Raw genomic sequence first — 26,723 nt, 5'->3', positions numbered from 1 at the left:
AGAAATTTTGTCTTTAGAGAAAATTTCATAGAAATTTTGTCTTTAGAGAAAATTTCATAGAAATTTTGTCTTTAGAGAAAATTTCATAGAAATTTTGTCTTTAGAGAAAATTTCATAGAAATTTTGTCTTTAGAGAAAATTTCATAGAAATTTTGTCTTTAGAGAAAATTTCATAGAAATTTTGTCTTTAGAGAAAATTTCATAGAAATTTTGTCTTTAGAGAAAATTTCATAGAAATTTTGTCTTTAGAGAAAATTTCATAGAAATTTTGTCTTTAGAGAAAATTTCATAGAAATTTTGTCTTTAGATAAGTTTCATAGAAATGGCCAACGGTGGCATTCGCAGTTGGTCAGAAGATTCTCCATCAAGAAATCCTGGCCTAGTGGGTTGCTGGCAGCCAGCACTGGGCGCCGACGCGATGGCCCAACCGCCATCCATCTACAAATCAAGATTAAAGAAACATCAACCAGAAATAATGGAACTGACAACCCTCCCATGATGACCTGTGGATTCAGAACACGGTTTATGATTGGAACATGGAACGTCAGAACTCTCTCAGAGGCATCGAGATTTTACCAAGTCCAGAACAGATGTCAAACTACAACCTAGACATTCTCGATTTAATTGAAGTACGATGGTGGCAATCACTTTATTTTTTCAGACAGTGATCTCCACCGAATAAATGTGGTCTGTGTTGTACTGTCGCCGAAAGCAAAGTGAGCTCTTCTATCATATATTGTTGCCCAAAAAGTAATTGCGAATTTTTCATATAGTCGGCGTTGACAAATTTTTTCCCAGCTTGTGACTCTGTAGTTGCATTCTTTCTTCTGTCAGTTATCAGCAGTTACTTATAGCTTGCTTTAGAAAAAAAGTGCAAAAAAAGTATATTTGATTAAAGTACATTCTAAGTTTTATTAAAAATGCATTTACTTTCTTTTAAAAAATCCGCAATTACTTTTTGGGCAACCCAATATATGTTATATCTGAACGCATCATAACGGCAAGATTAAATTCAAAACTCTGCAAAATATCCATGTTGCACAATTCTACGCAACAATCGAACCCAATGACGACGAAACATGGGATCAGTTATATTCCCAACTCGACTCAGTGACACGCTTTCTACCAAAAAGCTTCTTTATTGGAGGCACAAAATTCCCCCATAAAAATATACACAAATATACTTGGGAATCACCAGATGGAAAACCCCGTAACAAATCGACTACGTACTTATCAGCAAACTCTCTCTGGGTTGGATGTGAAAACTAGACGAGGAACCGTCTACTCTACGTCTACGCCTAGCCATCGTGAAAAGGACTCGAACAAAAAGCACAAAGTTCAATCTCTTAAACCTAATAGACCTAGAAACAGCGCACGAATACAAGGCAAAAATAACGGACAAGCAAAACAAGCAAAAAAGCGGATGTCGAAAAGCCGAAGTCACTGTGTCAAATTTCAGTGAAATCGGATTATAAATGCGCCTTTTATGGGACCAAGACTTTTAAATCGAGATATCGGTCTATATGGCAGCTATATCTAAATCTGGACCGATTTGGGCCAAGTTTCAGAAAAACATCGAAAAGCCTAACACAATTTACTGTCCCAAATTTCGGCGACATCGGAGATTAAATGCGCCTTTTATGGGCCCAAAACCTTAAATCGAGAGATCGGTCTATATGGCAGCTATATGCAAATATTGATCGATCTAGGCCAAATTGCAGAAATATGTCGAGAGGCTTAACTTAACTCACTGTTCCAAATTTCGTCGACATCGGACATTAAATGCGCCTTAAATCGAGAGATCGGTCTATATGGCAGCTACATTCAAATCTTTGTTGTTCTAGGCCAAATTTCAAAAATATGTCGAGGGGCTTAACTTAACTCACTGTCCCAAATTTCGGCGACATCGGATAATAAATGCGCCTTTTATGGGCCCAAAACCTTTAATCGAGGGATCGGTCTATATGGGAAATATATTCAAATCTAGACCGATATGAGCACAATTGAAGAAATTTCAATTTTCAAATTTCAGCAAAATCGGATAATAAATGTGGCTTTTATGGGCCTAAGACCCTAAATCGGCGGATCGGTTTATATGGGAGCTATATCAAGATATAGTCAGATATAGTCCATATTCGAACTTAACCTGCTTATGGACAAAAAAATAATCTGTGCAAAGTTTAAGCTCAATATCTCTATTTTTAAAGACTGTAAGGTGATTCGACAGACAGACGGACGGACATGGATAGATCGTCTTCGATTTTTACGCTGATCAAAAATATATATATTTTAAAGGGTCGAAAATGGATATTTCGATGTGTTGCAAACGGAATGACAAAATTAATATACCCCCATCCTTCGGTGGTGGGTATAATAACACCCATTGATGGGCCGACATAACAACAGCATGTACGGAGACGGCCACCTCTATCATAGGCATTGCTCGACGAACCCAAAAACCAACTAAGCAACAAAACTATAGAGGAAATAAAACACCGGAAACGTCATCGCAACGCTCTGCTACGGACAAAATCAAGTGTAACTAAAATCTCTGGTCAAGCGTCTAGTTCGCAGAGATTAGTGAATGTATTTTAATATGCTGGCAGAGCAAGCCGAAAATCCAGCTAAGAATGGAAACTTGCGTGGTGTCTACGATTCAGTAAAACCAATGAGCGGCAACAATATCAGACCAACGGCAATAATAAAAGATGAGGACGGATAGGAATAAACAACACCCAAACAGCAATTAGAACGATGGCGCAGTTTCTTCAGCTCCGAAGGACCAGCAACGGAGGACGTAAGCTTCGACCTTCTTAAGCCCCCTGTGCGCCGAAACCCAAGCAATGATAATATATCTTCGGCCCCACCCACTTGCAAAGAAATTGAGGCCGTTTTGGTCTCACTCAAAAACGGCAAATCAGACGTTCCCGATAATATATCTGCTGAACTGTTGCGGTATGGGGCATACCCCATAGCTCAAGGGGTGATCGTTCTGGTCTCACTCAAAAACGGCAAATCAGACGTCCCTGATAATATACCTGCGGTATGGGCATACCCCATAGCTCAAGGGAAGAAGAATGGAAGAAGGGGATCATGTCCACAATCCCAAAGATGGGTGGCCTCACCCAGTGTAACAACTGGAGGAGGATTACATTGCTAAACGCAATACATAAAGTGATGGCAAGTTTTCTTCTTCGGCGTATTTCGCCTGCACCTGACAGCATTTTGAGGAAGGAATAGACAGGTTTTCAGCCAGGATGTTCTTGTGCCGACCACATTAACTCCCTGCGCATAATCATTAAACAGTCTGCAGAACTTAATACACACATATACCTTTACTTCATGGACTTCGAGGGTTCAATGTGGAGCACGCTGTTGTATAAGAGCATCCCTGAAAAAATTGTCACACTAATTAGGGAGCTGTTTAGGAATGCTGCAGTTTCAGTGCGTTTCAATGGAAAACAGAGCCAAAATTTCGGGATCGACAAATGAGTGAAGAGTGGTTGCATTTTGTCACCGAAGCCATTTTTTTCTAATTTTATTAGACTCTGTATTAAAAGCAACTAATGCTGAGGCACCCTATGGAATACTTTATGATATTAACTACTTCCTCGGAGACATCGTCTACGTTGATAATATACGCCTCTTTGAGCATCGCTTCGAGCACACAAAGGCGAAACTGGAACTACTGAATGAAAATGCTGCCAAATTAGGCCTGAGAATAAACATAGCAAAGACCAAATTAAGGAGGATAGTAACATCAAATCAAACACCAAATGCAAATTTTGCCCATCAACATTCCACTAAGGAACAGGGGCAAACTTCTCACATATCAATGAGTGCAGTCCGATTTAAGTTTAAGCTCAATGCTAAGGGGCCTCCTTTTTATAGCCGAGTCCGAACGGCGTGCCGCAATGCGACACCTCTTTGGAGAGAACTTTTACATGGCATAGTACCTCACAAATGTTGCCAGCATTAGGAGGGGAAAACCACCGCTGAAAATTTTTCTTAATGGTCTCGCCAGGATTCGAACTCAGGCGTTCCGCGTCATAGGCGGACATGCTAACCTCTGCGCTACGATGGCGGTATCAAATCTGACACCGCTCACTATAATCGACGTTGATACCTTCTTCTATCTTGACAGCAAAATAACAAAGGACGCAGAATCGGAGGCAGACATACGCATAGGTATCAACAAGGCTAGAAGCGTCTCACCTCATATAATACAAAAGTCAGGATGTTCACCAGTAGTGTGAAATTTTTATTATTATATGGTTGTACAACTTGGAGCTTGACACAATTGACTACCTGTAAGTCTTAGTTTTCCTAAATCGCTGCCTATGACAAATACTTCGAGTTTTGGGGTCAAATCGTTTTTTACAAAGAAGAATTGCAAATAAGAACAAACACTTCTCTTGTCGATGTAGAAATCTGGAAGCGAAAATGGACTTGGTTGGGTCATATCGTACGCCGTCCGCACGATGATACATGGTGGCTGATGAATATTGCTACATTTTTTTCGGTGTATGGAATACATTTTTCTTTTATTCATGTTAAATTAAATTATTAAATTAATTATTAAATTATTATTAATTAAATTAATTAATTAATTAATTAAATTAATTATTAAATTATTATTATTAAATAGAAAAAAAGTTATTACATTTTTTTTTTGGTAGCGGCTTTCATCAGCCACCCTGTATAGCGAGAAATGTTTTAGACTGGAACTCGCAAGACTGTTCGTGACCTAACCGACCTGGTTGTTATTGCCCTTACGGCAATTTTACTGTCGGTAAAGATGTTAGCACCACACCACTTCACGCATTCCGTGATCGCCTGGATCTCCGCCTGCAGGACCGTATTATGGTCAGGCAGTCTAAAACATATGTCAGTCCCTGGGTTTTCAATGTACACCCCCAGGCCCACTCTGTCCTCTGGCTTTGATCCATCCATGTAACATGATCTTCCAGATGACAATACTTGGGTTCCGTCAATCCAAGACTGCGCCTATGTCAGCAGTGCCTCGCACTCGACTTCAAGATTCATCTCAGTTATCCGATCGGAAACCTCTTCCCTTCCTTCCAGGTTTCCTATCGTCGCCTCGATTATACCACGATGGTATGAGCTATTCCCATCCTCAATCCATTCTCCCATAGCCTTAAGTCTCAAAGCCGTAGTGGCTGCCTCACACTTAATCTGTATGTCAATGGGTCGGATATCTAGAATAGTCTCCAGTGCCCTAGTCTCCAGTGTTCCTCATCGCTCTGCCTATGCCAAGACAACATGTTCTCTGAGCCTGTTGTATGATCCTTATGTTGCACTTTTTTTTCACATATTTAATATTAATTTCTTTGAAATTTTAACTAAAGACAAAATTTCTGTGAAATTTTAGCTTAAGACAGACGCACTGAATCATGTGCTACAATAGAAGTAGTGTAATTGTTGCAGACAAAAAATCTGTGTTTGCATGAACCCATGCATTGGGAAAAGTACAGCTTATAGACGGGGATGGCGAGCGTGATTAATGGGGTATTTGTATCGTAGAGGCGTTTTCGCAATAAATACGATTCATATACAACATACCAACGTACGGCCCTTGAAGCCATCACACCTAATATGGTTGAAAAGTCTTCTAACCAAAGACGAAACACATCCCATAGTGATTGGTGTGTGTTGCGATCTCTGGCTTTCCTTTTCCATTTACCAAAGAAAATCTCTGAACATTGAGCTCGTCTCAAAAGAGACGATTACATTTTGTCTTTAGATAAAATTTCATAGAAATTTTGTCTTTAGATAAAATTTTATAGAAATTTTGTCTTTAGAAAAAATATCATACAAAATTTGTTTTTAGAGAACATTTCTTAGAAAATTTGATAATATTACTATAATCATTTTTTATCTTTCCTTCTTTAATGTTTCTTTTTCGTTTTCAGAGGATTTTCAACACGAGCTGCTGCCTCGTTTTGGTACTTCTTTACTTTGATTTTGGTATCATCGTACACGGCTAATCTGGCCGCCTTCTTGACAATCGAATCCCTAAGCACCCCCATAGAGAATGTTGAAGATCTTGCTGCAAATAAGGGTGGCGTTAATTATGGAGCCAAACTTGGTGGCAGTACATCAACTTTTTTCAAGGTATGTAGGCTATATATGTGCGCAAGCATCCTTACCAAATTCTGCCTTCTCTTTATTAGGATGCCAAATTTCCCACCTACCAAAAAATGAATGAATTCATGCAAAGCCATCCTGAATATATGACCTCTACAAATGCCGAAGGTGTTAACCGTGTCGAAAATGAGAATTACGCCTTTCTCATGGAGTCCACGACCATCGAATACATTACAGAGCGTCGTTGCAGTTTAACACAAGTCGGCTCATTATTGGATGAGAAGGGCTATGGCATTGCAATGCGTAAAAGTAAGTGTTTGGCCCACTTAACCACATGAACATCATCTGGCCCCCAGGGAATGCTTTCATTGTCATGGTAATTAGATAAGGCTTTGGCTATGGCCTTTAAGATGTAAGGCTCTTTAAAATCGTGCTGCTGGCGTGAGCCTTGAGATTAGCGCAAATATAACGCCTGTAATTTTCAAAGTGTGGGTAGGCATAATTGCAACGCGTGTGACTCAAGCGCATTGATGGCCATTAGGTTATAAATCCAAAAACCCCATCCTTAATGGTTTGGGCATACATACATGTAGGCTAAGCATTGTTAAAAATTTGATTGCAGAAGCGAAACATAGTCAATTCAACTTTAGTAGACGACATGGGAGTGAGAGCAGATACAACGGAGGACATGTTGAGGCTTTTGATGAAAACCCATTTTCTACAGGATACGACGGGACTCACGGAGGCACCAGAATCTTGGAAGAATGAGGTTGATCGAAGGCTAATAATAACGGAATTTATGGTGAAGGAATCCGTGAAGAGCTTCAGACCATTTAAGTCACCCGGACCTGATGGAATATTTTCGGCCTTACTACAAAAAAAGGCAGACTTTCTGGCGCCTCGTCTGGCCAAAATTTTCACAGCGTGCTTAGGACTATATACTCCGAAAGCCTGGCAGGAGGCAAGGGTGTTGTTTATACCCAAGCCCGGCAAAGCAAGTTATGCGACACCAAAGGCCTATAGACCCATAAGCCTTACGTCCTTTCTACTCAAAACCATGGAACGTATTGTGGAGACCATGGCAAAGAGTAGGACATCCAGCGAACTGCTCAAATAGAAACAGCATGCCTATGTCAAGGGAAGGTCGGTGGAGACTGCCCTGCACGAGGTTGTGCATAAAATAGAAGAATCCTTCGATTCCAAAACGTACGTGGTGGTATGCATTGACATTGAGGGGACTTTGTTAATATGCGGACCGTCACTCTGATCCAATCCTTAGACTAGTACCAGGTGGACCCGGTCCTTAAAGACTGGATAAACCATATGCTAAGGAAGAGGTGGATAAATTGTGTGTCGCTTGACTTAAATATAAGGGAGAAAGTGGCCAAGGGCACGCCACAGAGGGGGATTTTATCGCCACTCCTATGGGTGACCACCATAAATGACCTATTACGGATGCTAACTGAAGAGGGATTTGAACCCGTCTGCTACGCAGACGATGTTATAATATTTCTAAGGGGTAAGGATCCGAACGAGCTATGCAGAAGGGCCGAAAGGGTCTTGCATATGGCATATGACTGGGTTAGACCCACAGGGCTCAACGTTAACCCAGAGAAGACAGAAACATGACTGGTCACGAGGAAGACGAAGGTGGGCCAATTTAACGCACAATGTTTCCTAAATAAGACGATTTCGATATCTGACAAGATCAAATACTTAGGTGTGATCTTGGGCAGGAAAGTGAATTGGAAGTGTCGCATTCAGGAGCATACTGAGAAGGTTCACAGATGTTAGGCACTATGTAGACGAGCCGTAGGCTCGAAGTGGGGCCTGAATCCGAGGATAGTCCATTGGCTCTACTGGGGCGTGGTTAGACCAATATTTACTTACGCCTCAGTAGATTGCTGGACTGCTATGGAGAAAAAGTGCAACATAAGTACCATACAACAGGTTCAGAGAACATGATGTCTTGGAATAGGCGGAGCGATGAGGACCACGCCCACAAGGGCACTGAAGACTATTCTAGATATCCGACCCATTGACATACAGATTAAGTGTGAGGCAGCCACTGCGGCTATGAGACCTAAGGCGATGGGAAAATGGATTGAGGATGGGAGCAGCTCATACCATCGTGGTATAATTGAGGCGACGATAGGAAACCTGGAAGGAAGGGAAGAGGTTTCCGATCGGATACCTGAGATGCAACTTGAAGTCGAGTGCGAGGCACTGCTGCCATCGGCACAATCTTGAATTGACGGAACCCTAATATTGCCATCTGGAAGATCATGTTACACGGATGGATCAAAGCTAGAGGACAGAGTGGATCTGGGGGTTTATATTAAGAACCCAGAGACTGAGATCTGTCTCTACCAACAGTAAAATTTCCATAAGGGCAATAACAACAAGGACGGTAAGGTCACGAACAATCTTGGAGTATAAGAAGGAGATTAACGCCTTCTCTGAGGATGGCAAAATCCGTATCGTTTGGCTGCCGGGCCATAACAGAGTAAGGGGAAATAAAAGGGCGGACGATTTGGCGGTGAAGGCTAAAGGACTACCGTCAATAAACTTGGTTAACCCGAAGCCTTTCGGGTCGACGCAGTCCGAGTTAAGGGAGTAGGCGACGAATGCGCATGCAACATTATGAAACAGCGAAATGGTCGGTAGGACGGCGAAATCCTATGGGGGGATACAGATCGCAAGAAGACGAGGCTATTACTGAAAGGAAGCAAGAAGGAGGTCAGTATAGCTATTGGTATCATAACGGGACACATAGGACTCACTTATGTAAAATCGGTGCGTTAAGTGATAGCATGTGTAGGGCATGCGGGGAAGATGATGACACGTTAGAGCATTTCCTTCGTCACTGCCCGGCTTTCGCGTAAAAGAGATACCGGCTCTTAGGTGGAGACACAATACCAGACATGAACCAACTTAGGGGAGTGGTATTGAAAACAGTTGAGGATTTTGTAAGTAGCACGGAATTCCTAACTTAAAATTTTCTTTTTCGGGGTAACATTTTAGGTTTTAGAGCGCACAACAAGCCGATTACTGGCTTAGGTGTATGTCCATGGAGGCATGGGGCGGCTTAATATCTGCACCCTCTTTTCAACCTTACCAAACCTAATAGTTACTTCAAAATAAGGCAAAGGCAGTAGGAGCCAATTGTATGAATTCCTTTCACCAAAGGCTATAGGTCCTTACCTTTTAGTGGCAGTTTGCAATCAGAATTACATAAGCATTTTAGCTCAACGTCATGCCACAGGAACAGTAGATAAGATGATGCCTTCTAGGGTCTGTCGTTGAATAAGCGAGATTGCTTTAAAAGCCTAACAACTTGCGAATGTTCACATCTCTTATTTCACACATAGCAGGTGTTCTAAGGTTTTCTCTTGCTCGACGTCCTCTCAGTTCCTGTCTAAATTGTTACTTGCTACAGTTAGTCCATCAGCATGTCTTTCAATCAGACAGCGAACTGTCATGACGGAGATTTCTGTTCTAGCCAAACTCTTGTGGTAGACCTTCAAGTTAAGATTCCATCCTTAAGTCTGCCTATCCAAACGTCAGACTATCCTCCCATTCTATCTAATCGAAAAGTACCAATTGCTCCTTTTCCGTGGTTGTATTCCGTGGTTTAAAAATTGTGAAGTTAGTTAGCTAGGACTTACTGTTCACGTTGAGTCAAACCAATCCCCTATGGTAAATTATAAAATTGAAATACTTAAATATCTTCCCGGCCTTCTTATCAAATCTCGATTTCATTCCATATTTGAAATAATATTTGAGTTTATAGACCCTCTTAAACGTTCTCTTCTATTGAATTACCTTTCTTAAATTTCAGATTGGCCGTATCGTGATATCCTTAGCCAAGCTGTTTTGGAATTGCAAGAGCAAGGCATTCTGACCAAAATGAAAACCAAATGGTGGAAGGAAAAACGTGGTGGTGGTGCCTGTGCGGTAAGTTCAAATTTCTTAAATCTTCTCTCCATTCAAAGAAAAAAAAAACAATTTAGATTTATTACGACAATATTTAACCTTAAAGACAAAACCAAAAGAACCGATATTTCTGCTTAATAATTGAAATTTTTAATCGAAGGCTGGACCAGCAGAAGGTGGTGCGGTGCCATTGGAAATTAGTAATTTGGGTGGAGTTTTCTTGGTATTAATTGCCGGCTGTTTCTTTGGCATCTTTGTGTCCACCATGGAAATGTTGATGGGTGTCAAGCAACGGTGTGATGAAAACAAGGTAGTCGTCTTTTTTGGCGACAAATGGTTACTTGAGCGTCCCATTATTCCCAAAGTTAAGATGTTACTGGGATGGTTAATGGCTGTGTTTTTATTTTATGATTCTAGCAATAGAAAATATTTGCCTTAAACCCTATGCACATCCTTCACTCATTGAGATAACTTTACACTACATTCAGATACAAATTTCGGAGAAAAAACATAGAATATTACACATTTAAAAAAGATAAAGAAACTGCATATAAAATAAAAATAAAAAGAAATTGATTATGAAAAAATACAAAAAAACAGTATACTAAAAACATATTAATAAAATTAAATAAAATAAAAAAAAAGAAAAAAAAATAAAAATAAAATAAAATAAAATAAAATAAAATAAAATAAAAATAAATTAAAATAAAATAAAATAAAATAAAATAAAAAAAAAATAAAATAAAATAAAATAATATAAAATAAAATAGAATAAAATAAAATAAGATAAAAAATAAAAAAATAATAATAAAATAAAATAATATAAAATAAAATAAAAGATTAACGTATGTTTTCCTTTCGGGACGAGCTCAATGATCGAAGATTTTCCTGCAATGGAAAAGTAAAGCCAGAGACACCACACACACCAATCATTACGGGACCCGTTTGATTGAAATGTCTTCTAACCAAAAACGAAACGCGTCTCATATTGGTTGGTATCAGAGGTTATCTTCGGCTTTCCTTTACCATTGCAGAAAAATTTCCGATCATTAAGCTCGTGTCAAAAGAGAAACAAACGAACATTGTAACTAAATAAAAGCATCTTCGCGAAAAAACTTGAAAGTAGAATAATAGATATTGAAAAATAGAAAACAAAAACGCAAAGCAATATGAAGTACTTACTTTACTTCACTTTAATTGGCTATGACAGAATATTTGTTCCACTAGCCGATCGTAGAATAGCGTTACAAGCGCCTCGATCTTCTGCCCTCATTGTAAAATCTCTGACACCTAGTTTCAAGTGTCTCCCACCATTTGATTTTTCCATTGGGCTTTTGGTCTTCCCGGTTTGCGTGTACCACCGTGTTTGCCTTCAAAAGACTTCTTTGCTGGAGCTTCTTCATCCATTCTGACAATATGACTTAGCCAACGCAGCCGTTGTATTTTAATGCGTGCAACTATGCTATCGTCGTCATACAGCTCATACAGCACGTGGTCCATATGTCGCCTATATCCTAAATTATCGCAAACTGGCCCATATATTTTACGAAGAATATTTCTCTCAAATACTCCAAGCACTGTCTCATCTGCTTTCACAAGTACCCATGCTTCAGAAACATACAGGGTGGCTGATGAAAGCCGCTACCAAAAAAAAATGTAATAACTTTTTTCTATTTAATAATAATAATTTAATAATTAATTTAATTAATTAATTTAATTAATAATAATTTAATAATTTAATTTAACATGAATAAAAGAAAAATGTATTCCATACACCGAAAAAAAAATGTAGCAATATTTATCAATGTAGCAATATTCATCAGCCACCCTGTATAACAGCTCGGGTAGTATCAGTGTCTTGTATAGTGTAATCTTCGTCTGTCGAGAGGTGGCCTTGTTTCTAAACTGCTTACTTAGTCCAAAGTAGCATCTGTTTGCCAGTATTATTCTTCGCTTAATCTCGAAACTGGTGTCATTCGTTTCGGTTACGGTGATGCCGAGGTAGATGAAGTTAGCGACTGTCTCAAAGTTGTGGTTCCCAGCTTTCACCATTTTCTTTATCTGCTTGGTTGTACAAGGCGTTTTGGAAGTTGAAACCATCCATTTCGTCTTATCTCCATTTACTGCCAGACCCATTTTCACTGACTCTCTTTCGATTCTTTCAAAGGCTACAGTAACTACTTTCGGTGACCGACCTATGATATCGATGCCGTCGGCATAGGCGAGTAGCATGTGTTCTCTTGTGATTAGTGTGCCATATCTATTCACATCTGCATCTCGTATAATCTTCTCCAGCAGGATATTAAAGAGATCACACGATAGGCTGTCTCCTTGACTGAGACCTCGTTTGGTTTTAAATGGTTCCGAGAGATTCTTTCCTATTCTTACTGAGGAACGCGTATCAGCAAGTGTCACCCTGCAAAGTCTTATTAATTTTGCAGGGATACCAATCTCAGATATGGCTTGAAATACCTTTGAACGTAAAGGAGCATCGAAAGCGGCTTTGTGCTCAACAAAGAGATGGTAGGTGTTGATTTGTCCTTATCGGGTCTTTTCCAGCATTTGGCGCAGTGTGAATATCTGGTCTAGGATGGATTTTCCAGGTCTAAAGCCGCATTGATAGGGCCCAATTATCTCATTGACTTTAGGTTTTAATCTTTCACACAGTACACTCGAGAGAATCTTGTATGCGATAGGGAGGAGACCTATTTCTCTGTAGTTGGCACAATCCGTCTTGTCTCCTTTCATGCGTACAGGACATAGTTAGCTGATGTTTAATCATCAGGTACGCGTTCTTCTAGCCATATCGCGCAGATAAGCTAATGCATACGCCTTATAAGCGTGTCGCCTCCGGTCTTAAATAGTTCAGTAATATCTGGTAACCCGTCGGCTCCTGCTCCCTTGTTGTTCTTTAGTCGGGTCACTGCTACTTGGACCTCATTCTGACTAGGAGGTAAAAATTCTATACCATCATCAGGGATGGGTTCTGCGGTATCCTTTTCGCCGCCGCAGATGGGTAAAATGTTCTCTCCATACCCTAATCATGTTATCTGTATCAGTTACCAGATTTCCTTCTTTGTCTCTGCAGGAGGATGTGACTGTACAAAAGCCATCGGTTTGATGTTTAAATCTTTGGTAGAATTTCCGGACTTCATTCTGGCTCCTGTGCCTCTCAATTCGCTCCAGTTCACGTCTTTCCATTTCCTTTTTCTTTCTGCGGGATAGACGTTTCTCCTCTCTCCTTTTCTTCCGATACCTCTCCTTCAACTGGCGCGTTGCTACTGATTGCGGCGCGGCTCTATATGCCGCATTCTTGGCTTCAGTAGCATTTCGACAGTCTTGGTCGTACAATGGGTTTCTTGGAGGAGGCTTCCGGTACCCAAGTACGGATTTCGCGACATTTTCCATGGAGTGGGCAATAGTTTGCCACTGCGTCATTATTTCATCGGAACAAGGAGTGCTTTCATCAAGCAGTTGGGTCAGTCGAGTTGATGAAAGCCGCTGCCATTTGTTGTGTTTACAGCTTTCCAATTTTCAGCTTCCGTGCAGTGTCTGATCGTACTTTCTTCGCCATGTTCAAACGGGTGCAAACCTTGGCTGCGACAAGGTAATGATCCGAATCTATATTCGTTCCACGTAACGATCGTACATCTAACACGCTGGATGAATGTCTTCCATCTGTCACAACGTCATCAATTTGGTTCCTCCTGTTTTGATCGGGTGACAGCCATGTGGCTTTGTGAATATTTTTATATTGAAATCTGGTGGTACTAACTACCATTTTTTTTAACGCGGCGAAATCTATCAGCCTCAATCCATTACTGGACTTTATCTCGTGGAGGCGAAACTTTCCGACTGTTGGACCAAAAATGTCTTCCTTCCCTATCTTCGCATTAAAATCTACCAGAACGATTTCAATATCATATTCTTTCTCCAGGCGCTCATAAAAAATATCCTTGGTCTGCTCGTCTTTGTGTTCCGTCGGGCCATAGGCACAAATAAGGCTGATGTTGAAGAATTTGGCTTTTATGCGGATTTTGGCTAGCCTCTCATCCACCGGAGTAAAGCTGGAGACAAGGTGTTTCAGTCTCCGACAAGCCATAAATCCACAGCCAAATTCATGCCTCGTGTTATGGCAGCTATAGTGTAGTCCGTCGCCGTTTGGTGTTGTAGTGACGCCATTCCCAGTCCATCGCACTTCCTGTAAGGCGGTAATATCTGCCTTGTACATCTCTAATACGTCCGCCAGCGCGTATACTGCACCTTCTCTATAAAGAGTGCGGACGTTACAGGTGCAGATCCGCAAATCATGGCCCTTTTTTCGTTTGCGTGGGTCGTCAACGTTGGGAGGGTCCGTTTTTACTATTCCTCTGTTTCTTGTAGTAGTTCTTATATTTTTCCGGGGCGGGTTACTGGGCCAGCGCCCCAACCGCATGGGTTTTGTGGGATTGCATGTATCCCTCGTTGTGGCGAGCCGCTTGCTCCAAAGTCCGACGCTCGCCTCCAGCCGCCCCTAACCTGGGAACAGACGCTGATGTTGGCCATTGGTTATTTGAAGGCGCCAATAATTCGCCTTGTCATCTCGACTATCATTGGCACTCAGCATTTAATTAAGAGCCAGTGCCACCTGACTCCTCACTGAGATTCTCCTTTCGAAAATCGCTGACTGCCTGCGGCCGCATTTGCAGCTTCTCCTCATAAAATGGAGCTTTCCACCATCAACAACCTGTGGACGCGCCCGGTAGCTTTCAACTAAGCTTCCCGTGATAACGATGGGCACCACACAAGTCGGAGCTCAAAGTTCCAGCCTGTGTGGTGCTCATATTCATCCCGTATCGGCCGGCAATAAAAAAAAAAAAACAAAAAAAAACAAATAAAATAAAATAAAATTAATAACAAAAAAATTAATTAAAATAAAATAAAACTAAAACTAAAATAAGATCAATTAAAATAAAATAAAATAAAATAAAATAAAATAAAATAAAATAAAATAAAATAAAATAAAATAAAATAAAATAAAATAAAATAAAATAAATTAAATTAAATTAATTTAAATAAAATAAAATAAAATAAAATAAAATAAAATAAAATAAAATAAAATAAAATAAAATAAAATAAAATAAAATAAAATAAAATAAAATAAAATAAAATAAAATAAAATAAAATAAAACAAAAAAAAACAAATAAAATAAAATAAAATTAATAACAAAAAAATTAATTAAAATAAAAAAAAAACTAAAACTAAAATAAAATCAATTAAAATAAAATAAAATAAACTAAATTAAATAAAATAAAATAAAATAAAACAAAAAAATTAATTAAAACAAAATAAAACTAAAATAAAATTAATTAAAATAAAATAAAATAAAATAAAATAAAATAAATTAAATTAAATAAAATAATTTTATTTTATTTAAAATAAAATAAAATAAAATAAAATAAAATAAAATAAAAATGAAATAGTAATGAAAAAAAACAACTTTTAATTTAGGAGAAACTGCAATAAAACAATTTTTATGTATTAAAAAAAAAGTTTTATAAAAAATTTAATTTGGAAATGTGTAAATTTTTATTTTTTATTTTTTTTTCCCCAAACAGCATTCAGTACTGTGGTGTAGTTGTGGTATATCTCTTGACCCTTCACAGTAGCCTGCAATGTCCCCTACCTATATAATACCATTTGAAAAAAAAAGATTGTAAAAAGAACCGCAAAAAATCTTTCGCAGCTTCCTGATTTCAAATTCCGCCTCAGTTTATGGTTTCCATATCAAAAATACTTTGTTGCGAATTGTTTGTCCCAGGTCTTCCTGTCTTATATTTTATGGCTTGTTTTAATGGTTTATGTCTTTCATATTTTTTTGGAATTGCGTTTTATGGCATTTTCATGGGCTTCCCTATCTGCAAAATTTCATGTCCCTTAGGCAAATCACAACCAAATGCACATAGACAATATTAGCAAACAACAGAAATGACAAATACTGCCCCTAAGGTGATGGTCCACCTGACCAGAGTTAATGATTGTTCAAACCCTGGTGGCCGGACACCACCTTATGATGACTGTTCGAGGGGTAATCGGTGTTCGGCAAATGGAAAATGGAAAAGTTTATGGAGCTGCATTAAGGGAAAACGGAAAATGGCACCTGAGGCATATTAGCTGTCGCCGAACATTTCATCACTCTTAAAGATAAAATGTATGTTTGGTAGCCCCCATCTTCTTTGTTGAAAGTTGTGGGCTGGGGAGTGATTCTTGCAATTGTTCCCAGCCAGCATGGTTTTGGCATTTTTGCTATGCTCTTCAATATCGCTGCAGATGTCGTCTTCTTGTTTCTCCATTCCATTTCTTAGTGCAGAGTCTTTCTTTTGCAGGACAAAAAGGCGGATGGTGCCGAGGAGCTTGGCATGCCCAATGTGGGCGGTGTATATGTGGTTCTGTTCATCGGATGTGTTACTGCCACCTGCTATGGCATTTTGGAATGGATTTGCCACATTTATGCCACCGCACGCCAGAACAAGGTATTAAATAATAACAACAGCAACGATAATAACCACTACTACTGTCAGACAGGGATGGCAAATTTCAAGGCAATGTTTTCGCTGGTATAGAAAATTCCAGGCATTTGAAAAAAAAATTACCAACAAAATTTGTTGTTGTCTATTATCAACGATTTCTTGTAAAAAAAAACTCATTTTAATCTCGGGTATCTATTTGTTTCCATTTAGTACCTTTTTTGAAAAATTTGCCATCCCTGTCACAAGCAGAATACAAATAAACCATGCTATCGGCTCTTATCTGCGAGTCTCTTTTGTCGTCTCTGTTCGTCAAATATATCGCAATCTCTATGCGTTCTGTATCCCTACTCTGTATTATCCTTCGAACATCCTCTTACAGTAAAAGTGTAAACTAAACAGCAACAACAACAACAATAACACCATAAAAAAAAACAAACTTTCATCACAAATCTCATGTAAATAAACCATAAAAGGATTTTTCATCATTACATATACGTGTACGTGCCTAAGTATGTGTGTGCTATTTTGCATATTTCTCGTACATCGAAAATACATTTAATATCTTGCAAATCCCCAAAAGTATACTTTAATATTGCTTCGTATTAAAAGCCTCAGTATATGTGACATTATGCATGCGTGCTCAATATTGTCAAATGCCCAAAAATATATGCCTCAAAATTTGTTTTAAAGCAATTTATGAAATCTTTTTTATTTAAGTAATATTGGCAATAATATTAGCGATTGGATAAAATCTTTCCCAAAGAAGGTTGATATAATTTTTTTTTTTATAATAGACTAGCTGAACCTGGCCCGCTCCACTGTGCCTTGTTTTACTTTGTGTGGAACAAAATTATCCGTTGAATATTTATGTGTTCGACAATTAAAAAGCTTTTAGTGAATACCATACTATATACAGGGTGGCTGATGAATATTGCTACATTAAGAAACTCAAATAATTTTTTTTTTCGGTGTATGGAATACATTTTTCTTTTATTCATGTTAAAGCTCGTTCAATTTTATTAAATATAGTTTAATTTGTTTTAAAAATAATGGAATTTAAATGCCCCCCCTGCTCGTTGATGCATGTGCGGCATCTTAGCAAAAAGTTGTTCATTACTGCTTGGAGAGTTGAGACAGGAATAGCCGCAATTGTTGCTCGAATGGCTCATTCAAATTTGTTGGTTTTGCTTTGTAAACTTCCTGTTTGCAATGACCCCACAAGAAAAAGTCAGGTGCAGTAAGGTCAGGCGACCTGGGTGGCCAACGGAATGTGGAGTTTCTGGATATCAGTTTATTGGGAAATTTTCGTCGCAATTCTGTCATAACAGGTTGGGCTATGTGAGGACCTGCACCATCTTGCTGAAACCACACAGAGTTAAAAGAAATTCTCTTTCGGCGTAATTCTGGATAGAAAAACTCTCTCAACATGTTCAAGTAACGGTCTCAAGTAACCGTAACGGGGTGAACGTTTTCTTCGAAGAAGTAGGGCCCGACAATGAAGCGTGATGAAACTGCACACCACACTGTGACACGAAGTGGATGCAATTCCGTCACATGGAGTGTCTGTGGGTTGGAAGCACTCCATATTCGACAATTTTGTTTGTTTATGTTGCCGTTCAAATCGAAATGGGCCTCGTCAGACATGAAAAGACAGTTCAACATGTTTCCATCCTCTTCCACCATTTGAAGCATCTTCTGGCAAAATTCCAAGCGAATCGGCAAGTCTGCAGCGTTCAGTTTGTTGGCCATTTGAATTTTATATGGGAATAAGTCCAAATCTTTGTGCATAATTGACTGTAATGACTGTCTGCTTATACCCATTTGAGCAGATAAGCTTCTTGTCGAAACTCTTGGATTGTATTGTATCGCAGCAGCTACAGCAGCGATTGTTTCCTCCGTCCGAACTGAAGGGTTTCTGTTGACTGTCCCATGCTCGGCAAAATTGTTTACAAGTCTCATTATGGTCCATCTGCTCGGAGGATTGCCGCCAAACGTGCGTCTATACTCTCTTTGAACCGAAACTACAGACTCCAGTGCGTGATAGCGGCGGACAATCCAAATTCTTGTTTCGGTGTCCCAGTTATCCATTTTTGTCAAATCTAAGAATCAATCTGCAAAATAAAAAAAAAATCGACCACATTCATTAAATAGAAAAAAAGTTATTACATTTTTTTTTGGTAGCGGCTTTCATCAGCCACCCTGTATATCGCTTGTCTAACAGTGTAAGAATATCTATATACCTTTATCTGAATCCTATATGATCTTTATCGGTTTATGAATTCGCTCGGAGGGTTTAGGATCATTAACGTTTGGTTGTTTATACTCTATTCTTAAAAGTCTTTATTTCAGCCCCATATTGTCATGATGTCCCTTTTAGGGGTGTTTTCGAGGGTGAGGTGGCCCCCTAGACATTCGGCCTTGAAAATAATATCAGCATTGTGCTCAAATACCATTTTGTTTAAATCCAATATTGCCATTGGTTTAAGGAAAGTTTATGGGATGAGTCGTCCTCAAACACTTGGCCCCAAAATTTGCCCTCTTTGGGGGGTGTTTTGGAAAAAGGGCGGTGCCCCAAATACATGGTCCCACATTTGGATATCAAATTCGTTTTCTACTTCCAAATACCTTTATTTGAGTCCCATATTGCGATGGTTAGTAAATCATTGCTGTTTGTGGGGTGTTTTCGGGAAAAGGTAGACCCCTAGAAAATTGGACCCGAAAGTGGGTACCAATCTCGTACTCTTCCCCCCAAAACATTTCATTTGAGCCCCACAATATGCTCGATTTAGGGGTGCTTTGGGGAGTGGGTTAGTCCCCCAAACACTCAAAATTGGATATCAAATTCGTTTTCTAATCTCAAATACCTTCCATTTAACCCCTTATTGCAAAAGTCAGCAAATATGTCCGGTTTGGGGTATGGGTCCTTAAAACTATCAATATCGAGATCCACCCCCTTTAATACCAAAATTGGCATGGTGAGCAAATAAGTCCCATTTGGGAATTGTTATGGGGGTGGGACAGCAGTTGGTCCCAAATTTTGATATCAGATTCGTGGTCTACTCACAAATACCTTTCATATGAGCCCCATATTTCCGTAGTCGCAACCAGGACCGGCTTGGGGGGTGTTTTGGGGGATGTGGAGGCCGATCAAAGATTTGGCCCTGAAAATATATTTCAGATTCGTGTTCTACTCTAAAATATCTCTTATTACAACCCCATTTTGGAATTTTCAGCGAATAGGACCTATATGGGAGATGTTATGGGATGGCCCCATAGACACTTTTTACGGAATTTTGATATCAGATTCCTGCTTTACTCCCAGAGACCATTCATTTAAGCACCATATTGCTATGGTCGTATATTTGTCCTCTTTGGGGAGGGATGGCCTCCCAAATACTTGGTCTCACATTTAGATACGTCGAATGTGAATGTGGGCACTAACACCCAGGACAGTAAGATCACGAACAGTTTTGCAATGTAAGGAGATTAACGCCTTCTCTGAGGATTGCAAAATCCGCATCGTTTGAGTGCCGGGCCATAACGGAGTAAGCGAGAAATAAAAGGGCTGACGATTTTGCGGTGAAAGCTAGAGGATTGCCGTCAATAAACTTGGTTAACCCAAATCCTTTCGGGTCGACCAAGTCCGAAGGGCTTCGGGCTTCGGACTTAATTTGGATACTGAACACCAATAGACCTATCCTACGATTGAAGGTCTTCCACTCTTAAATAGCTTATGTATTATCCGATTTATCTGAAATCTAGTACAGAGTTCTGTTAGAATGATTTCGCTAAAATTTGGAATAATGAGTTGTATTAGACCCCTCATCGTCCGAGTTTGGTCCATATAGGACCATATTTTGATACACTTGCTAAACCCATACCAAATGTTGATTTTTTCACACAATTTCATTGTGGTCTATTGCCATATAGGAGGCCACCGTAGCGCAGAGGTTATCATGTCCGCCTATGACGCTGAGCGCCTGGGTTCGAACCCTGGCATCACCATAAGAAACAATTTTCAGCGGTGGTTATCCCCTCCTAATGCTGGCAACACCGTAGCGCAGAGGTTAGCATGTCCGCCTATGACGCTGAACGCCTGGGTTCGAATTCTGGCGAGACCATTAAAAAAATTTTTCGGCCGTGGTTTTCCCCTCCTAATGCTGGCAACATTTGTGAGGTACTATGCCATGTAAAACTTCTCTCTAAAGAGGTGTCGCACTGCGTCACGCCGTTCGGACTCGGCTATAAAAAGGAGGCCCCTTATAAATGAGCTTGAGAAGTTTGCCCCTATTCCTTAGTGGAATGTTCATGGGCAAAATTTGCAATTTGCAATGCTGGCAACATTTGTGAGGTACTATGCCATGCAAAACTTCTCTCCAAATAGATGTCGCACTGCGACACGCCGTTTGGACTCGGTTATAAAAAGGAGGACTCTTATCATTGAGCTTAAAACTTGAATCGGACTGCACTCATTGATATGTGAGAAATTTGCCCCAGTTCCTTAGTGGAATGTTCATGGTCAAAATTTGCATAGTGCCATGTAGACCAATAAGGCCCCTTTATTGCCAGCTTTCTCTGAAATTTTGGGACATTTCGACGCATTTTAAATAGTGTGGTTAATATTTATAACCAAGGTTTCGATTATCCAAAGTTTAGCCAGGCCGATCTTAATGCGTTGCTACTTTTTTATTTACAAAATTTTCAATGTAAATTCTCGTTTTCAAAAAAATTATGTTCTTTCACTTTTTGAACAGAATAAAATAATTCTTACAATCGTATCAAAAATGAAGATGTATGTGTGACCCTTAAAAATTTTCAAAGGAAGACATAGGGCCATGAAATTTTGAACATGCGAATGCTTTGCTTCTAAAAACTGGTGGCTAGCTTTTGAAAATGCCCAAAAAGTAATTGCGGATTTTTCATAAAGTCGGCGTTGACAAATTTTTTCACAGCTTGTAACTCTGTAATTGCTTTCTTTCTACTGTCAGCTGTTACTTTTAGCTTGCTTTAGAAAAAAAGTGTAAAGAAGTATATTTGATTAAAGTTCATTCTAAGTTTTATTAAAAATGCATTTACTTTCTTTTAAAAAATCCGCAATTACTTTTTGGGCAACCTAGTAATATAGTCGGCGTTGATAAATGTTTTCAACGGCTTGTGATTCTGTAATTGCATTCTCTCTTCTGTCAGTTATCAGCTGTTACTTTTAGCTTGCTTTAGAAAAAAAGTGCGCGAAATTTTGTTTACATTTGTTTTTTTGGCGTCAATTTTAATATGGGTACCACATGTATTGAAAGAAATTCATTTAACAAACCGGATCAACGCTTGTGATATGCACCTTAAACGCAATGAATTCGATCCGTTTTGAAAACGAATCATAACTGAAGATGAAAAATGGATTTTTTACAACAACGTTAGTCGAAAACGATCATGGTCTAAGCATGGTGAACCAGCTCAAACCACTTCAAAGGCTGATATCCACCAAAAGAAGGTTATGCTGTCTGTTTGGTGGGATTGGAAGGGTGTGGTATATTTTGAGCTGCTTCCAAGGAACCAAATGATTAATTCGGATGTTTACTGTCAACAATTGGACAAATTGAATACAGCCATCAAGGAGAAGCGACCAGAATTGGTCAATCGTAAAGGTGTCATATTCCACCAGGATAACGCTAGACCGCACACATCTTTGGTCACTCGCCAAAAACTGAGTGAGCTTGGCTGGGAACTTTTGATGCATCCACGATATAGCCCTGACCTTGCACCATCAGACTACCATTTATTTCGATCTTTGCAGAACTCCTTAAATGGTAAAACTTTCGGAAATGATGAGGCTATAAAATCGCACTTGGTTCAGTTTTTTGCAGATAAAGGCCAGAAATTCTATGAGCGTGGAATACTAAATTTGCCAGGAAGATGGCAAAAGGTTATCGAACAAAATTGCAATTATATATTTAATTAAAGTTCATTCTAAGTTTTATTAAAAATGAATTTACTTTCTTTTAAAAAATCCGCAATCACTTTTTAGGCAACCCAATACATTGTAAAAAAAAAGTACTCAATTAACCTTACAGCATGATTTTTATTCTTTATTTAATTTATGATTTATTGTTTCTTGTTTGTTCCGTTATTAACCTTTCATTTCAAAAGAATTATTTATACTTTTTTTTTAAAAAATTACACAATTTTAATTATCAAATGCGTATCTTTTCATATTTCTTCCGAAGGTTCCCTTCAAGGCTGAGTTGATGGATGAAATTCGCTTTGTCATGCAATGTTCCGGCAATACAAAACCAGCCAAATATCCAAAAGCTTCCAGCTCTAAGTCTTCAGCAGTATCCAAGCGTTCATCCTCATCACTATCGGCCAATTCAATGACTTCCGATGATCAACAGCTGCAGAAACGTAAATCAATTAAGTAGGCCAGAACATGTATTGGTATTTTCAACATGTCTACATAGGGTTTTAAGGAAGAAAATGTTTTAAATACTTTCAAATTTTAATTTTCGCATGAATAAATATTAATAATTTTTTCCCCACATGCAATAGTTACATGTTTTAAACTAAATTCACCACCAATTCGTATTTCACCCAACACTTTTCCACCTACGAGGTATTTGTCTTGGATAAGTCGATTGTCGTAGTCACAAACCAAAGCCTTTTACAGTTTGAAAGTCACACGTAGAAGCCATTACATGAAACTATTGCATATACTCCAAAATCCTAGCACGAGGTAAGTGTGATGTTTGCACTCAAGCCCGTCAAGGCAAGTTATATGACAGCAAATTTCTGTACATCTTGATGATAAAAAGGACGAATTGCTCAGATGCAAGCAGCATGCCTATGTCAAAGTGAGATGAGTCCCGAGACCAAATAATCTTTCGATGTAAAGATGTAGACGTTAGACAAAGGTCTTTTTTAAAGTAAAAGAAGGCGCGTTGGAGCGGACCCGGTTCAGCTAGTTTCGACATATATGCCAATGGATGGATTAGGAAGCTTCTTTAGAGTAATATTCCACTAATTAAAATCATCTCTTACACACTCATAGAAAAAAAAATTCTGAAAATAAAAAACACTGTCTGCTGAAAATTAGCAGTTAATTTTGCTGATATTATAGCAGTGGTTCTGCTATTACAGCAGTTATTCCGCAATTTCAGAGTAACAGGCTGACTGCTGAAAAATCTGTTGTTTTCTGAAAATGACTGCTGTTTAATTATGAAGGGGATGTTAGAAGAAACAAGTAAAAGCGTGCCAAGTTCGGCCGAACCGAATTTTATATACCCTCCACGATGGGTTTGTCGAGTTCTTTCCTGGTATCTCGTTTTAGGCAAACAAAGGATAAAAGGAAACAATTGCTATGCTATCGGAGCTATATCAAGTTATGGTTCGATTCGGACCATAAATGAATTGAATCTTGGAGACCATAATAGATTATATCGTGTAAAATTTCTGCTAATTCGAATAAGAATTGCGGGACTCAAGAATTATAACAGGGAGATCAATTAGTATGAGAGCAGCAATTACTTTTTGGGCAACCCAATATATCAAGTTATGGTTCGATTCGGACCATACATATATTGAATGTTGGAGACCATAATAGATTATATTGTGTAAAATTTCAGCCAATTCGAATAAGAATTGCGGGACTCAAGAATGAGGTTCATAAGGTTATGAACCAATTCGAACCTTACTAAGCACAATTGTTGAAAGTCATAACGAAACATGTCATATAAAATTTCAGCCAAATCGAACAAGAATTGCGGAATCTAGCGGCTCAAGCAGTCAAGAATCACGATCCGTTTATATGACAGCTATATCAGGTTATGATCCGTTTTAAACCTTACTTAGCACAGTTGTTGGAAGTCATAACGAAACTCGTCATATAAAATTTCAGCCAAATCGGATAAGAATTGCGGCCTCTAGACGCTCAAGAAGTTAAAACCGCAAATCGGTTAATATGACATGCTTTCGACAGACAGACAGACATGGCTGGATCGAAAATGTCATGACGATCGTAAATATATACTTTATGGGGTCTAAGAAGAATGTTGAATTTTGTATTTTAAATTTCAGCGAAATCGGATAAAAAATAAAGATTTTATGGGCTTCAGAGCCTTTATCGGCAGATCGCTCTGTATGGTAGGTAGCTATATGTAAACATTGTCCGATACAAACCATATTTGATACGGACGTCGGGAGACCTAAAACTACCAACCATTTCAAATTTCAACGAAATCGGGTAATAAATATAGCTTTTATGGGCTTCAGACACTTTATCTGCCGATTGTTCAATATCGCAGCTATATCTGAATATAGTCCGATCTAACCCATATTTTGGTCCTATGTTGGGAAGCGTAAACGTACTCACTGTTTCGAGTTTCAGCGAAATAGGTTAAAAAATACAGCTTTTATGGGCTTCAGACCCTTTATCTTGAGATCGGTCTATATGGCAGCTATATCTAAATATAGTCCGATCTGTAACATGTTTTTGTTGGATATAGAGAGGCTTAAAACTGCGCACTATTCCAAATTTCAGCGGAATCTGGTAAAAGGCCATAAAGCTTTTATGGCCTTCAGACCTCTTATCGGGAGATCGGTCTATATGTCAGCGATATCTAAATATAATTCGATCTGAACCATGTTTGGGCCAGGTTTCGGGAGGCTTAAAAAAACTCACTGTTGCAAATTTCAGCGAAATCGAATAAAAAATAAAGTTTTTATGGCCTTCAGACCCCTTAACGGGAGATCGGTCTATATGGCAGCGATATCTAAATATAATTCGATCTAAACTATATTTGGGTCAGATGTCGGGAGGCTTAAAATAACCCTCGGTTTTTAATTTCAGCGAAATTGGGTAATAAATAAAGCTTTTATGGGCTTCAGACCCTTTTTCGGGAGATCGGTCTATATGGCAGCTATATCTAAATATAGTCCGATATGACCCATATTTGAGTAAGATGTAAGGAGGCCTTAAACTACTCACTGCTTCTAATTTCAGCAAAATCGGATAAAAATAAAGTTTTTATGGGCGTTAGACCCTTTGTCAGAAAATCGATCTATATAGCAGCTATATCCAAATATGTGTCCGATTTCGCCCGTTCAAGAACTAAACTAGCGTGTATCAAAAAGACGTATATTTGCCAAATTCCGGCTCAAGATCTCAATTTTTCAAGGCTCTAGAGTGATTGCAACAAACGGACAAACGGACAGATACACGGACATCGTTAAATCGTCTTAGAATTTTACGACGATCCGAAATATATATACTTTGTAGGGTCGGAAATTGATATATCGATGTGTTGCAAACCCCCTATCCTACGGTGGTGAGTTTAAAAAAAAAATTCCTAAGGTAATCAAAACAATCGGGCCGAATCTTGGGAACCCACCATCATGAATTCAGCTGAAATATAGGAGCTATATCTGGTTATAGACCGATTTTGACCGAAATTGGAACAGTTGTTGAAAGTCATAGCAGACACTATGTGCAAAATTTCAGCCAAATCGGATGAAAATTGAAGCTTCCAGTGACTCAAGAAGACAAATCGGGAGATCAGTTTATATGTGACCAACATCAGGTTCTTGACCGATTCAAACCGAAAACTTGGCACAGTTGTTGGAAGTCATAACAGAACACTTTGTGCAAAATTTCAGCAAAAGCTCGGTGTAGGCTCACCCAGGGATATTACAACTGGGATATTATATGGGAGCTATATCAGGTTCTTAACCGATTTGAACCGTACTTAGCACAGTTGTTGTAAATCTTAACAGAATACCTTGTGTCAAATTTCAGCCAAATCGGATGAAAATTAAGGCTTCCAGGGACTCAAGAAGACAAATCGCGAGATCGATTTATATGAGAGCTATATCAGGTTCTTGACCGATTTAAACCGTACTTAGCTCAGTTGCTGAAAGTCACAACAAAACACCATGTGCCAAATTTCAGACAAATCGGACAACAAATTTGGCTTTCAGAGGCTCAAGAAGTCAAATCGGGAGATCGGTTTATATGGGAGCTTTATTGAAATCTGAACCGATATGACCTATTTGCAACATTAATATTATGTATCTGTGCAAAATTTCCAGCGACTAGCTTAACGCGTTCGACCACAATCGTGATTTCGATGGACGGACGGTCGGACGGAAATTCTTAGATCATCTCAGGATGTCGAGACAAT

General features: G+C 38.8%; 1 protein-coding gene across 4 annotated transcripts in view; it reads left to right on the top strand.

Moving 5' to 3' along the window:
• LOC106093683 (glutamate receptor ionotropic, kainate 3) overlaps positions 1-23,087 on the top strand; it is a 53,722-nt gene extending 30,635 nt beyond the window's left edge. For 2 of the 4 annotated variants that reach the window (XM_059362542.1, XM_059362540.1), the window contains exons 11-15: positions 5,934-6,135; positions 6,195-6,417; positions 9,950-10,065; positions 10,205-10,354; positions 22,776-23,087. In XM_059362542.1, the coding sequence (XP_059218525.1) occupies positions 5,934-6,135; positions 6,195-6,417; positions 9,950-10,065; positions 10,205-10,354; positions 22,776-22,970 (886 nt within the window). In that variant the 3' untranslated portion in view covers positions 22,971-23,087. Of the gene's footprint in view, positions 1-5,933; positions 6,136-6,194; positions 6,418-9,949; positions 10,066-10,204; positions 10,355-16,410; positions 16,558-22,775 lie in introns of all 4 variants that reach the window. The other 2 variants (XM_059362541.1, XM_059362543.1) reach the window with 2 other exon arrangements.
• The last annotated feature ends 3,636 nt before the right edge of the window (positions 23,088-26,723 follow it).

This window comes from Stomoxys calcitrans, chromosome 2 (genome assembly GCF_963082655.1).
Source record: "Stomoxys calcitrans chromosome 2, idStoCalc2.1, whole genome shotgun sequence".
Taxonomy (NCBI): Eukaryota; Metazoa; Arthropoda; class Insecta; order Diptera; family Muscidae; genus Stomoxys; species Stomoxys calcitrans.
This window is presented reverse-complemented; position numbering and strand designations above follow the sequence as displayed.